This window comes from Amphiura filiformis, chromosome 4 (genome assembly GCF_039555335.1).
Source record: "Amphiura filiformis chromosome 4, Afil_fr2py, whole genome shotgun sequence".
In the NCBI taxonomy this organism is placed as follows: domain Eukaryota; kingdom Metazoa; phylum Echinodermata; class Ophiuroidea; order Amphilepidida; family Amphiuridae; genus Amphiura; species Amphiura filiformis.
This window is the reverse complement of record NC_092631.1, coordinates 25,238,288-25,253,078: the sequence shown is the minus strand read 5'-3', so window position 1 is coordinate 25,253,078 and position 14,791 is coordinate 25,238,288. Positions and strand designations below refer to the sequence as shown.

The window sequence follows — 14,791 nt, the reverse complement described above, 5'->3', positions numbered from 1 at the left end:
TGATCCATTTCAGAATCCGAATTGATGCAGAATTTATCCTCATCTAACAAATACTCATGATTTTCTTCTTCATCTGAAACATTTGCGACATTATTTGCACAACTCACTGCAATTTAATCTTTCCAAAAACTACGACTTTCGCCATTAGAATTGTTTATTGTGAACACATGTGCGAATGGTAGAGGGCTGACATCCTGAATTAATTGCATTACGTCATGCTCATCACTCTCTACACAGCCGCTGTGGTTCCGGTCCCTTCACTTCTAGTGTGGAGCGAAGCGGACCAAAGCGGCTGGTGTAGAGACTGAAAATTATATTCATTCCTGATTCATTCATAAAATTCACGGGCGCGTCGATTCTACTATATGGGTGACGTGCATTTAATTGAAAACAGCAGCAAATTAATTTCCAAGATTTTCTTCGAGATTTATGAAGAAAATATGAATGTTTTTCAACAGATCATCAAATTACTTTATTATATATATTTTTTCAATTGGTAGCGTTACCCACACGCTTTATATATTGCTCCCACGCTTTTAGAAACCCACCATTTATTCCACAAAATTTTAACCCCACCCTTTTTACAGATTTTCAGAATTCCCAACCCCACGCTGGTAGAAAGCGTGCCACACAAACAATGCCAGCTGTGACCTTCGCTGGCGAGACGTTGTTTTCAGGGTTGTCAAACCCGCGATTTGGTAACCCAATTGGGCGACTTTTGAAGATTTTAACCGGGACAATTTCCTGCCCCATAGAATACAAAGGGTAAAAAAAAAATTGGGCGATTTTTCGATTATTTGATTTGGGCTGAATTTTTTTGGCAACCCTGGTTATTTAGCGTTAATTTAACTAAATTACTACGCCACTGGTCTCTAAATATTTTGAAGTGTTGTCCCATGGTGACGAAACTCCCGAGAACTCAATAAACAATCTGGACAAAGGAATCATCCAATCACGTTTCTAGCCACGCGAGATAAAAAAAAAAATTCATAAAAGGTCACTTTCCCAAAGAAAATAGTGCAATCCGTCAATTCCCGCCATGATCTCAAGAACTTAAATTACTCAGACCAAAATAATCTCTAGCGCATACAGGGAACCAAGCAAAAGATAGAAATGACTTGTTTCTCGTGACGACTTTTGACTTTTCTCACTTCAAAATAAGTACTTTCCTCACCCCAAATTCACCTCTAAAGGAGTGCAATCGATTGAAAAATAACTCGGCAAAGCTTAGAACCCAATTTGATATCTAAATATCACACACAAAAAAAGCCTTAGTATAAAAAGCAGCGCCGGAAGTTGCCGAAAAATGAGGTAAAATATGGCTACCATCGAGCTGGACTCCTTAGGCCCATTAGCTCCGCTAAGAGCCAAAAATGTCTATATTGAGAGAGGACTAAACAACTGCCTGTTAAATCCAATGTACACTCCAAATCGCAAGCGCGATATCGCATCTACGATTAAAACATGCAGAAATTTACAACCTATGTGATGAATATTACACAATCGCATCAGATGGATTTTGGTCATTGCCGAAAACAAATTTTGTTCAACTTTGTTGTGATATCGAAGCACTGTACTAGCACTTGCTCAGTGTACTAGGGGACTGTGCCAGACCCTCTCTGACATTACAAAATCTGTGCGCAAAGGCAGCGAATGTGCGCGCACGGGGCGAACCCGCTCTCCTGGGCGAGAAGAACTGCATCCAGTTTTATGCTGTACACTTCTGATAGGATCCTGGTTAATTTCATTGCATACAGAGATAATGGAGTACGCACATACAATGGATTAACTTACCAGAAGTACCATATATTCCAGAATCCATAGTCATAATGCCAGTCATCCAGACAACATGATGTAGCACCGCAGCAGTATTCATCATAACCATTACAACTGAAATGAACAACAAAAACACTTAATAATGAACAAGAGAAAAAAATATTATATCATCTTGATCATCTGTCGCTTGTCATCTTTGTAATAGTGTCAGCAGGTCTGTAACCAGTTGAACACCCCCTAATTGACAGAAAGGTCCACTTTTTAGGGGGGAAATGTGACTAGGAAGGTCCAAATCAGAAAGAAATATTAACTCTAATGCTAAACCTGGTTTTGGGCTATCGGAATGGAAAGGAGGAACGAAAAAGGAGAGATGAACAAATTTTTTACTTGGCACCCCAGGATTCAAACCTTAGACCCCTTGGGTGCCACACACACAAGAGCTACGGGGGTTTGGCTGGCCCGGCCAGCAATTCCCTGGGTATATATGACTTAGACTGATTGCGTCATGCCCGACATGTGCAATGCATGCATGTGCAGTGGTTTTCTTTGTAAGATTTTACAGAGTTAGGGTTAACAAACGGACAATTTGTCATGTCTAACTGGTGAAAATAGTCCAAAATGAAAGCAAATTTATCGTGGAAAAAAGGCCTTATTTTGGAAATTCCCTAGACATCCCGATAGAACAACTGTCGAAGCTTGCTGGCCATTTTACACTTGCCATTTGGGATGTTGCGGTTCACAACTCAGCCACTTAGCTAATAATACTGCATGAAATGAGATTGTATATTGTATTACTTTTAAAGCATGTTTCACTTGGTTTGGCACATCCATCCACACCTGAATGAGCTGAAATAGGAACTGGTTTTAATTATACCCGCTCAATATTACATGGGGGAAATTATGCATCGCAGAATAACAAGTTTCATCAGTTATTTTAACTAATTGGCATGTTGACCCACAGCTTTCATAATATTGCTGGTGCCAGCTGATGCGGAATAGTCTTCACATTCTGATACAGTGAATACATTAGCTGTTATTGGAAATTGGGTTAAATTTATTCACAAATATTTAAGGTTATTAACTATTTTAAACTGTTGCGATTTGGTAGTTCACAGCATCTTGCGAATGGCAGTGAGCTTTGGCAAAAACTGCACTGCTCATTTCATAGCGAGCGTGTACATGTAGAACAATTCAAATATCACACATACTATTGTAGGTCCTGTGGTTCTTGAATTATGTTGCAAAGAGGGCTGAAACAACAACACTTTTGGAAAACGTACATAACTCATTAACAACAATAAATTAAGCAAGTTTTCAAATTATAGGATTTGAAGAATGAACTTTTGCAAAACATCAAAGTGTTATTTTTCAATAATATATTGATCTAGATAATGAAAATCAATTTTTTGTTGTTGTTGGTTGCTTTGACTAACAATACGGTGTGTACCCTTAAGGCCATCTTAATTAAATCCTGTGTCTCAAAGCTTGTGAGAAATTGAAAACCTATTGCAAATGCGGGTTTTTTATTGTATTTTTTTATGTTTATTTTTTTATGTGTCAGTTCAGGATTTCGGACAAGAATTTTTTGCAAAAATTATCCAATGTTGCAGATGTTTGAATAGTAGACAAATAAATAAAGTCACTGCTACAAACTAGCATTCTTCTCTTTTATTGTTTTCATGTCCAAAATTTGCAAAAAAGATCTGAAACTCATGATCAAATATTTTGGGTTTTATTTTTACCTTTTTGTTAAAAATAAATTAAAAGACATACAAAATATGAATTTCTTGATTTTCAAAGAGGACTACACGTACGAGCTTTGAGGCACAGGATTTAATTAAGATGGCTTAAGCTGATGTCACAATGCTGTTTGCCTAGATGTTTCATATTACTTCCCTGGTTTTGCCTAGAAGATCCCTCCGATCGCAATGCCCAAAAAGAAGTATGTCACCGCAAGCAGAGGTGCGCAGCGCTGACAGCAACAAGCCTCAGATTGCACGTGGATAGGGTAGTGGCAGAGGTTCTTACTTTTCTTTGGTTCATCTCAAGTAAGATAATTATATCACTGTATTTTCGCAGTTGCGCTGTAACCATGTCACTGAACCGCCCTTGTACGCATGCTATCTTCATGATTAACTTTACGCACTTTCATCTGATGCAATCTTTCATTTGACACAGTGTTGTTAATTTACCGGTAAATTAAAAATGGCGGTAAATTACCGGTAAATTACGGTAAATTACCGGTAAAAAATGGTAAAATAAGTAAATTAAGTAAATTATAAAAGAGTTAAATTGAACGATCAAAATTCAATTCTTTTCATATTAAGAGCTACATAGATACTTGAACACAGTCCTGTTTTGTTGAATATACCTTTCCAGATGAAAATCGGCTTCATAAATAAAGCTGAAGTTGTAAGAAGTGAAACAAAAGTCATGTAGTATTTACATACATTTTTTTTAAATGTTTCTCTCATAAAAACAACACACGGACACAGAGCCTGTGTAGCCACTTGGCACAGGAGTCCTGGACTATATAGCATCGAAGAAAACTACATTCCATTATCATTTTCATGGTAGAACATTTATGCTAGGAATTTCAATTGAATGAACACGGCTTTTGACGCAAAAAAAATTGTCAGGCTGTGTTCATTCAATTGAAATTTCCACTGTAGACCCTATTTCATGGCTGATGGTAATGAACCTGGTCATTCATAATATTTGGATCTGGTTAAAAGTAAACTTGTCAAAAGTTATACAGTTATACTTCAAGGAAGGATGCTAATCACAACTTACATGTAGAATGAAATGATGATGTTTTACAGTGCAGTGGTACCCAAAATATGCAGGGAATACTTTGGTAAAACAGAGACAAAGAGCATTTTAATTATATTATGATGTGATATCAAAATAGCCATTCTTTAGTCACAAGTTCACTCATGTTTGTGACAAAAAATATGGGAAATTTTAATAGTTCCTTTTTTAAAAATATAGAAAGCTCATGACATAGTCAAGCCATGGTCAACCCCTCAAAAAGTACCATCAAGGGGGATTGGGAGGGGGTGCTGCTTTCATAATGAGGTGTTGTTTTATTTCTTGAATATGAGTGTTAAAATGCAGTATTTATGAACATGTTCATCACCTGAATGCACAATCACTGACACTTTCTCTACTTGCTACTTCAGTCTGTTGTACACTATGTAGTACAGTACCGGTATGGGACCTATGGGCAGTTATTAGGTAGTAGGGGTCTGCAAAATCATTATTTCAAGTAAGTTGTGCAAATATTGCAAACAAAATTGGCATCTACTGTAAAACAAACAAACAGAAACAATATTATTTGAAGTTTTAATAAAAAAAACCTTTTATTTCATATTTTACTTAATTTACTTATTTTACCCTATTTTACCACGGTAAATTAAGATGGCGGTAAATTACCGGTAATTTACTATGTAAATTAACCGGTAATTTACCGACTCACAACACTGATTTGACACATTCTTCGTTTGATAAATAATGTACAGGATTAAAAAAATCAATATTTCCATTATACATTTTGTTTACATATTAAACACTCCCTTTTTATACATGTACACAAAAGATGGATTTTAATTAAAAACTGAAATACTATACTAATGAATCATTTTTATTGATTGGGATGCTCACCGCCTCATTAATTCTTACTAATCAATACAGCCATATTAATCTTGATAAAATTTTCACTTCATGTAACATTAATTATTATTTGTGTTACATGAATGAGAAATGTGATTGGAAAAAGTGAACAATCAAGAATCTCCATCTTGAGATGGATTGGTATTTGGAGGTAAATTTTCCAGTTTTTTTTTCAAGCATGCAAGAATTCAACAAGTTTTTAGCCCCTCATATTATTTACATTAACATTAACAGGTTTCTGTTTTCCTGCTACTGTTTGTCAGCGGGTCAACCCCCCACCCTTATTATTTTTCCCCACGCTTTTTAGTCAGACACCTTTTTTATCAAAAAATTGAACCGCCCACCCTTTTGTGACCAAAGCTTACAACATCAAATTGAGAAGACTAAACGTCGTCGCTATAGCAAATTTCATAGTCACTTCCAGGTTCATAAACTATGTGTACCTGCATTGTCCATTTCAGAGTCCAAATTGATGCAGATTTATATTTTTTTTCAATTGGTAGCTTTACCCACACATTTATATATCGCTCCCACTAGGCCTGTGGTCGGCACGTTTTTTCCATGTCGCTTTGTCGATATAATTAAATCGGCAAAAACGCTGTATCAAAGTAAGAAACTAAAACATTGCATCACCATATAGGCCTACTAACCTCTTACATTTGCAGATCCAAGGCAAACTCATGTCCGAAAAAACTACTGTTAATGATGTTAAATTGATGATTTATTCCGATTTCATAACATCCAGTTCTATAAACCAAAGCAAAAATGACCCTAAACATCGGAAGTTTGAAGACAAAAATAAATAATCCAGTAAATCCACAAAGTTGATACCCGCATAACCAAAAGAAAATTAATTCCCGTATCTGAATCACACAATAAGTTGTTTTGACCCGTCTAGGTCAGTGCTGCAGTCAGGGTCCACTCATGCATGAAGTCGCCCCAGTGGATGGCAGCACTTCACATCACTCTGCACTTTGCACCTTAAATTTGATGTTTTTACTTTGATTTGTGTATTCTAATTTATATCAGTGGATTTGTTACAACTCCAGGATTACTACTGTGACTTTGTTTTCTCCAAATTTATGGAATTTTGCCTGTTTTAAATGGATTTGTTTTTCAAAATTTGTCAAATTATTTTGTCAAATTCTGCATTGGACTCTGATGTCACCTACATTTTCATCATCATTACTACAGTGGACCAATCAGGGAGCTGTTAATTGTCATATGACTATTGATAACATCAATGGACTCCTGTAATTTGCATATTACCCAAGCCACTTGACTGAACTTATTGGAATCCACTTGACTTTGCTTCACCTATAGAGGGTATGCAATACGACGTCACTCATGACAGAGTCATCCTCATTTAAATAAAATTCTGTCCTCCATAAGGTGCCACGGGGCAAATCGCATGATAATACATTAAAACAGGTGATAGGTATGAATGGATGTGGAATCGATCTAGAGACCTGTCCCTCTGTCATCTTAAGCTATTTTAGAACTGTCCTCCAACATGGCTGCCATCTCAATTGTTATACCGTTCCGGTTGGTTTATTGCATACACTCTATACTTCTTATTGATTATTGATTACTCTTCATGCATTACAATGGATTTACTACCAGTGACTTTGATAATTGGCCTACTTGTTTTCATAAGCCCAATTTGTCTGTCTCATCAAGATGTTAATGCCTGTTTCACTGTACATAATGCTCAACTTCAAGATTTTAATGCAAATAATGTCTACATGTCAAACGGAAATTTCAAACATGTGAAATTTCTAAAATCAAGAATTCCTTATGATGTGAACTCAAGTGCATCCTTCCAAATTGAACTCCTGAGGTCTATGGATATAAACCCAAACCCTGGACCATCATCTTCTGCTTGCTATTCACCTGATACTCCCACTGATAACTCTCAACATCCAAGATATTCCTACAGTACAGATACACTTCTTTCTCTGAACCCATATAGACAAGAACACAAATTACCCCATCTACCTGCTGAAGTATGGAGCAACATAAAGACACTAAAGCTCAACAGATTCTCCATAACTCGTCGCAGAAAAGAAAGAGGAGGAAGACGAAAACCCTGGTTCAATGCATCATCATCTCTTCAAATGAACACTGAACTATCTGAATCTTCCATTCCAGTTCTGACAACCGTATCCAGAAGGTTACCTGTTAGACATACTGACCATCCAAGTGGATCAAATCTAACAAACTTGAAAACTCTCCCTAAGTTCAACTCTAATATAATGTCTGGAACTAAAGTGTGCTTATGGAATGCTCGCTCTACAAGAAATAAGCATATTGAACTAACTGACTATATTTGTACACATGATGTTGATATAATGATTATTGTTGAGAGCTGGCTAGATAGTTGCTCTGATTCTGTAATTATAGGTTTCTGTACCCCTCCAGGGTACACTTTCTTAAATATACCTCATAACTCTGATAATCGTGGTGGTGGGATAGCTGTAGTTTTTAAGACTCCTATGAAATTGATGATCAAACAATGTGAAAGTGTTTATACCACTTGTGAATATGCTCATGTTACCAACAATTCCCATTCTGTTAATTTTGTAATTGTATATAGACCGCCTCCATCTACTGAAAATGGTTTTACCAATTCCATGTTTCTATATGAATTTGAACAATTTGTTACTGAAATGTCTCTACTCCCAGGTAAATTAATCTTACTTGGTGATTTTAATGTTCATTGGGATAATCCTGCCAAATATGATGTTATTCGTTTCTCAAGTGCTACCACTTCTGCTGGTTTCATACAACATGTTAATGGACCAACTCATAAAGATGGACATACTTTGGATTTAGTTTTTACTCGCTCTGATGAAACATTGTTGAAAGACTGCTTTACAGAGGATAAACTTATGTCTGATCACCGTGTTATTTGTTTCACATTAGATTTACCAAAACCTAAACCCATGAAAATTGTTTCTACTCTCACGCATAAATATTGTGATATCGACAATGTGAAGTTTGCAAAATCTCTTGATGAACTTATTTCTAATCAACCATCTCACATTCGTCATGATAGCACTGCCATGTTTGAGTGGTATGATTCTGGAATGAAATTTTTTACTTGATACATATGCTCCTTCAACAACTCGTACACGCCTTGTTAAAAACCGCATGCCATACTATAATGATTCAATTCACACTGCACGCCGTGAACGCCGTCGAGCAGAGCGAAAGTGGAGGAAATCTGGGTCTGAACTTGATCGTGAACTTTATTTAATTGAAAAACGTAATGTAAATGAACTCACCATGTCTGCAAAACAAGCATTTTCAAAGACAAACTTTCTACATGTTCAACAAAAGATGTCTATCGCACAATTAACTCGCTTCTCAACAAACATGTTCAACAACTACCATACTATGATTCTGCTGCAGACCTTGCCAATCAATTCTCTTCATATTTTGTAAATAAGATTGTAAATATCAGAATGAAATGACCCGCATTAAACTGGTTTCGTTCATATCTTGCTGATTGGTCTACCCAAGTGGATATAGCAGGTCAACTCTCAGAGCCAATTATCTCGCAGTTTGGTTTGCCACAGGGCTCTGTAGTTGGACCTGTTGGCTACACTGTGTACACCCTTCCAGTTGGTGACATTGCAAATTATCATAATATTTCTCATCATGTTTATGCCGATGATACACAATTATATGTATCATTTAATCCCAAAGTGCCGGGCGATCTTGACAGTGCAATAATTCGACTTCAAAATTGTGTATTGGATATAAAAAACTGGATGACTGCAAACAAATTGTCGTTAAATGATAGTAAAACAGAATTCTTTATAGCTGCATCACCATATTATTATAACAAACATTTGCCACCTAATATAACTTTATCTATTGGAAATGAACGCATCGAATCTGCAAAGACCATTAGGAATCTGGGTGCTTTTTTCGATACTCACATGACTATGTCTTCTCATATTACAAATGTTAGCAAATCTGTTATTTTTCATCTTCGAAACAGCGCTAGAATTAGGAAATATATAGACCAACCTACATGTCATCATGCCACACGTTCATTGATACTTTCTCGTCTTGACTATTGTAATGGCCTTCTCTCGTCATCACCATCTACTCATATTATTCGTCTACAACGTCTTCAAAACTGGGCAGCACGTCTTGTATTTGAAGTTGACCGAAAACACTCAGCGGGTCCACTTTTGAAATCACTTCATTGGCTGCCAATACGCCAAAGGATCATTTTCAAATTACTTTTGCTTGTATATAAATGTCTTCATAACCAAGGACCAACATATTTGTCAAATTGCTTATCATTGTATGTTCCTAAGAGACAACTCCGATCTTGCGATGATTATCTTCGTCTTGACTATCCCATGACTAGAGTCTTAGCTGGTGATAGAACTTTTACAGTTTTTGCATCAAAAGAGTGGAATAAGCTACCTGTCTATATTAGACAATCTTCATCAACAAATGCATTCAAAAAAGCGCTTAAAACTTATTTGTTCCCATAACATGTTCTTATTGATATTGTAATTTGTATTATTTTTAAGATGCACCTTCAAAATGTAGTTTTAAGTTGTAGTATTAAGGTATTTTAATTTGTAAGCGCTCTGAGCCTTATGGAAATGGCGCAAATGCTCTATGTATTGTATTGTATTGTATTAGGGTTGTGGGAAAGTGAATGAATAATACCATTCAACCGCTGGGACCCTGCAAGATATGCGAGGGCAATGCAGGCTGCCCCAGACCGTGGGCCTTGTAGACCGACCACATGGCCGTGCTGTGGGAAATAATGTTTTCAACAAGTTGAAAACTGATTTGGCAGAGCCCATGCACGATTGCACGCTGCCCTAGATCATGAGCCTTGTAGATCGACCATGCATGGGAAATTTTGCAATGCTCATTTAAATATAGCGAAATTGGCTTCAAAATTGTGCACAGAAATCCCAATACATTGTAATAGTGTAATTATAGTACTTAAAATGTGATACTAATGCCAGACTTTGTGATAACAGGATTTCTGCCAGCGGAGGTGAGTGCGATTAGAAGACTATACCCACGTGGAGCGCTGAGGCCTTCTAGAAACATGATGTGATTGTACAATGTTTTGGTAAACACATTGTTTTAATAGTACAGAAATCTCATTATCCTAAAATGCGCTACATGCATTGCATTATGGAATATATTCGAAAATTTCCTCTTTTACAGTACTCGAGGGGGACACAAGCTGCGAGTCGCAAACCACGGTGCCTCACAAATAGCGAGCGGAGTCGAGCTATGGTTTCCAAGAGTGTGTGGTGCCCAATATAGATGTACATGTAGCACAGACTATGCAGATACATGTATGATGCAGAAAACCTCTTTTATGGAGGTGAAAAACACAAGAGGCCCACAACCCAACCCAACCGAAGAAGTTTTCTTTTCCGTAATTGAAATACAAATTAAATACTTGGCTTTTAATTGGTACAATTTATGTGCTAATGAATACAGAAACAGGAATCAATATGAAGTATAATTATTAGGATGCAAGCCAAATGATTTAATCAGGCCAACTTATGGCAATTTGCACAAATCTATTAATTAAAGTTTGTTCAGCGGAATAATGAAACTTACGTATTGATATAGAATTATGCGAGTTGCACATTGCATGACTGGTGTATGCTTATGTGAATTAATGCGAGCATAAGTTTGCACTTCATTGACACACGCAGTAACAAAAACCGAATAATTTTCCCCAATTGTAAGCTGAACAAACTATAATCTACCAAAGTATGTCTAGTTCCCCTTTCACCATGTTCACCCCAATAGATCCCCATATTGCCATCAGCATCATCAATTTATTATTATTATTGCTATTTTTTATTGGTTTTTAAATAGGAGTAATTATTATTTTCAATGCCAGAGTATGTTTTAACTGCATATAATGGGAACATGACTGCTCACAAAGCAAAACACATACATGTAGAATAGTGTAATAAAACGCCTCTTTTAAAATGACAGATGTGATTTACCAAAATTCTGAAGCTATGCATATCAAAATAGACAACCTGTCATGAATTTTACACAAATCCGCAATTCTTGGAAATGATTACATCCATTATCAAATTCCCCAACCTAATTTCTCTCTTTGTTGCCCTGACATGTTTTTAAACATCTAAGAACTGAATTCCAATTGCTGCTGCAGTGTGTGCTATGAACATGATGAAGCACTGTCATCACAACACCGCACTTTCATTAACATCAGTACATCACACAAATTGAAAAATGAACTGTGGTACATATGTGTTTGTGTAACACAAGCTGGGCTAAGCTGCTAAACATTACAGTTATGAATGCACTACCCACAGTACAAATTACAATGTGGATCAATTCAGCTTGGCGAGTCCAATCAGTCTGTTAAAGTTGTAAAGGATGTGGAATATTTGATATATAACATATCGTCATTAAATCTATTCCCATTCTATTTCCACTGAAATTCTAACAAATGTTTCATGATGTAAAATCAATATATTACTGGGAATAGAATGGGAATAGATTAAATAATGAAGACATGTTACATGTACATCAAATATTCTATGTCGAATACTCCCAGTCTGAAGCGGCCTTTACACTATTATTCCCTTGCGTCAAATTAAAAGTACAACAGTCTGGTGTTAGGTCTAATTGTTGCCATCAAGTCACAATAATGAGCACCATATCTACCCATGCAGACTATATTTTACAGGTAGTATTTTGGAAGATGATCAAATCAACAACTTATCCACACTCTTTAAACCATCAAAGTGAAATATTGGATATCAACATTGGCGTAACCAATGGGAGCCAGAGGGCAAACCCCACCCCCCAGAAATTTTCACGAATAATTGTAAATGGGGACAGCAAAGAGCGAAGTGTCACTAAAATGACTAATGGGGAAAAAATTGGCAATTGGGAACGAAAATTTGACTTTGCCCCCTCACTCTTAAAAACTGGTTACATATTTTAGTGAAAAGCGCACATGAAAAATTAGGCCTGAACCCAAGACATGTTTTGTTTGAATTTAAATTGTAAACCAAAATGTGTCTAAAGCATGCCCAGTGGGTACATAAGCTAATTCAATAATTCAGAACCGAGTGCATTGTGGGTAACATTCTTGGCCAGTATTGGGGATATAATAACACAATCCTCCCATAGATGGCTGTGGGAATGGACTTTGACTGATCGGGAATTCTTGTGATTTTATTTGTCATTTACAACGTTGGTACTTCCAAGGTAGGTTCAAACTATCTTTGTATGTTATATAAAAGTTCTATGGGGACAATCAGACCCAACAAAAAAAAAAAAAAAAAAAATCAAAAAGGTTTTTTGAAAAGTGCAAAGTTCATCCCCATTGAAATACTGTGTGAGGCCTGGCTGTGATATCCCAACAGACTTTCACCCACAATGCACTCTGTTCTGAATTATCGAACTTGCTTATTGAGTGTAGTTACTAATGTGCCACCGATATGGGTGGCATATTTACAATGTACAATGTACATGTACCACTTACTTAACAATGGGGCATTTTCTATGATGTTAGAATGTGGACACTGGACAGGTCATTTTTTTTGTGCCAAATTTGAATATTATATAAATGGTGGGTTTGTTTTGTTTTTTTTGGTTTTTTTATATACCAGTTACTACCACTATTTCTGGAGGCTTCTACATATATGAATGGGTCATATTTTTGGAGGGTACTATAAGAATGGGTCATATAATTTGTACAATTGTGCTACTAAAAATCCATCGATTTGTTGCTCAAATATAAAAGACACTATAAGAGTACCAGTACTAAGAATAGCAATTTCCTTGAATCAGAAATAGATTTCATTGATCTGGATCAATATCATGTGCTTTCAAGAGTACCATCTAGATGGCTTGTAATGAGATGCCATCTCGTACTTGCTTACAGAGGACTTATGTTACCGAGTGTGAGATTTACCGCCGGCTTGGTTTATAAGTTGTAACAACTTTGTCAAGGCTGTTGAATAATATTGTTATAAAATCTGTCATTCTGGGTTGGTTGGTCTTTTGAATTACATTTTAAACAATGATGAAACTATATACAATACAGCCATATTGTAATATTTCCATAAACAGGGGCTGTCTTTTGGACTTTGCAGGAGAGCATTAAACAGATCTTCTGGAGCCTTCAAGGAGATCTGTTAAGAGCATTTACAATACAAAGCAAGGAGAGAATGGTCATCTGCAACTAAGGAGAGCTAAGGAGATTAGCAGAGAGTGATTGCTCTCAATCTCCTCAAAAGGCTGTCCCTGCATAAAAAATAGAATTACATTTTTTTTCTCGCAAAATGTTAAGTTTTCTTTGTCAAATATGTCCTCTTTTAATTTTGGCCCAAACAGATGAGTCAATGCAAAGTAAATTACTATCCTGCACTATGAGTATGTACTGTGTTATGAACATCATAATTATGCATTCGACTAACATTGCCATCATCGTTTCATATGTTTTATTCAAAATCTCAGATTTTGTCACAACTACAACACGCAAAGCCTTGCTGGTTTTTGCAGGTTATATTAATTTTTATACAATCATGTAAAAACAGAAGTTTAAAAAACATTGAGGGCGTCCTCCTCAGAAAATGTTACAATATGGCTTCAAATATAAGATACAATATTAAATTCAAATTCTGATTGTTTACACTCATTCAGAGTCATCCATGTACCTGTTATAAATGCAGCCATTCAGAGGTACCCCAAATTGTTTGAGCAAGTTTATTTCAATTTAAAGCAATATTTAAACATAAATTCTAAATTATACTAGAGGGCCATAAGGGCTCATATTGAAATACCCTACCACGTTTTCACACAGAAAGAAGGCAGGATTCCCCTCGCTAAGCGCGCGCCTCAGGAAAGCTCGGTCATAAAACGGATGGATTATATGCATCAGTGATACACCCTGCCCAGGATTTTAACAAAAAAAGGCTAGCACAGGAAAGCTGCAGGATGGCGCACACCTTCCTGTGTAAGGGAATTTCAATATGAGCCCTAACAAAATGGCATCTCACATCTTGGTTTTTGGAGCACCTACAGGTATCAAAAGTCTTTTGTTTAGTCAGATTCAGAGTAGACTTGTTGCTTTAATGTAGCCATTCCTTGAACATCATATATTCAATAACATAACTTACATGGTGCCTATATGCAAGTGCATGTCTGTGTACCAATACACCATGCAGTATTGATTTAGGTTTGCTGTAGACAGCATTGCGCATAAATAAACCTATAATCAAACTTTATTCTGATTTTCTCTACATTTGGCACCTGAGACCAGTGGCGGCGCCATGGGGGGATGAGGGGC

The 14,791-nt window shown here is 36.4% G+C and overlaps 1 protein-coding gene across 3 annotated transcripts in view; it reads right to left on the bottom strand.

The window, feature by feature from the left end:
- LOC140150725 (uncharacterized) overlaps positions 1-14,791 on the bottom strand; it is a 39,302-nt gene that overhangs the window by 12,086 nt on the left and 12,425 nt on the right. For all 3 annotated transcript variants that reach the window (XM_072172823.1, XM_072172822.1, XM_072172824.1), the window contains exon 4: positions 1,795-1,890. In XM_072172823.1, coding sequence (XP_072028924.1) covers positions 1,795-1,890 — 96 coding nt within the window. The remainder of the gene's footprint in view (positions 1-1,794; positions 1,891-14,791) is intronic.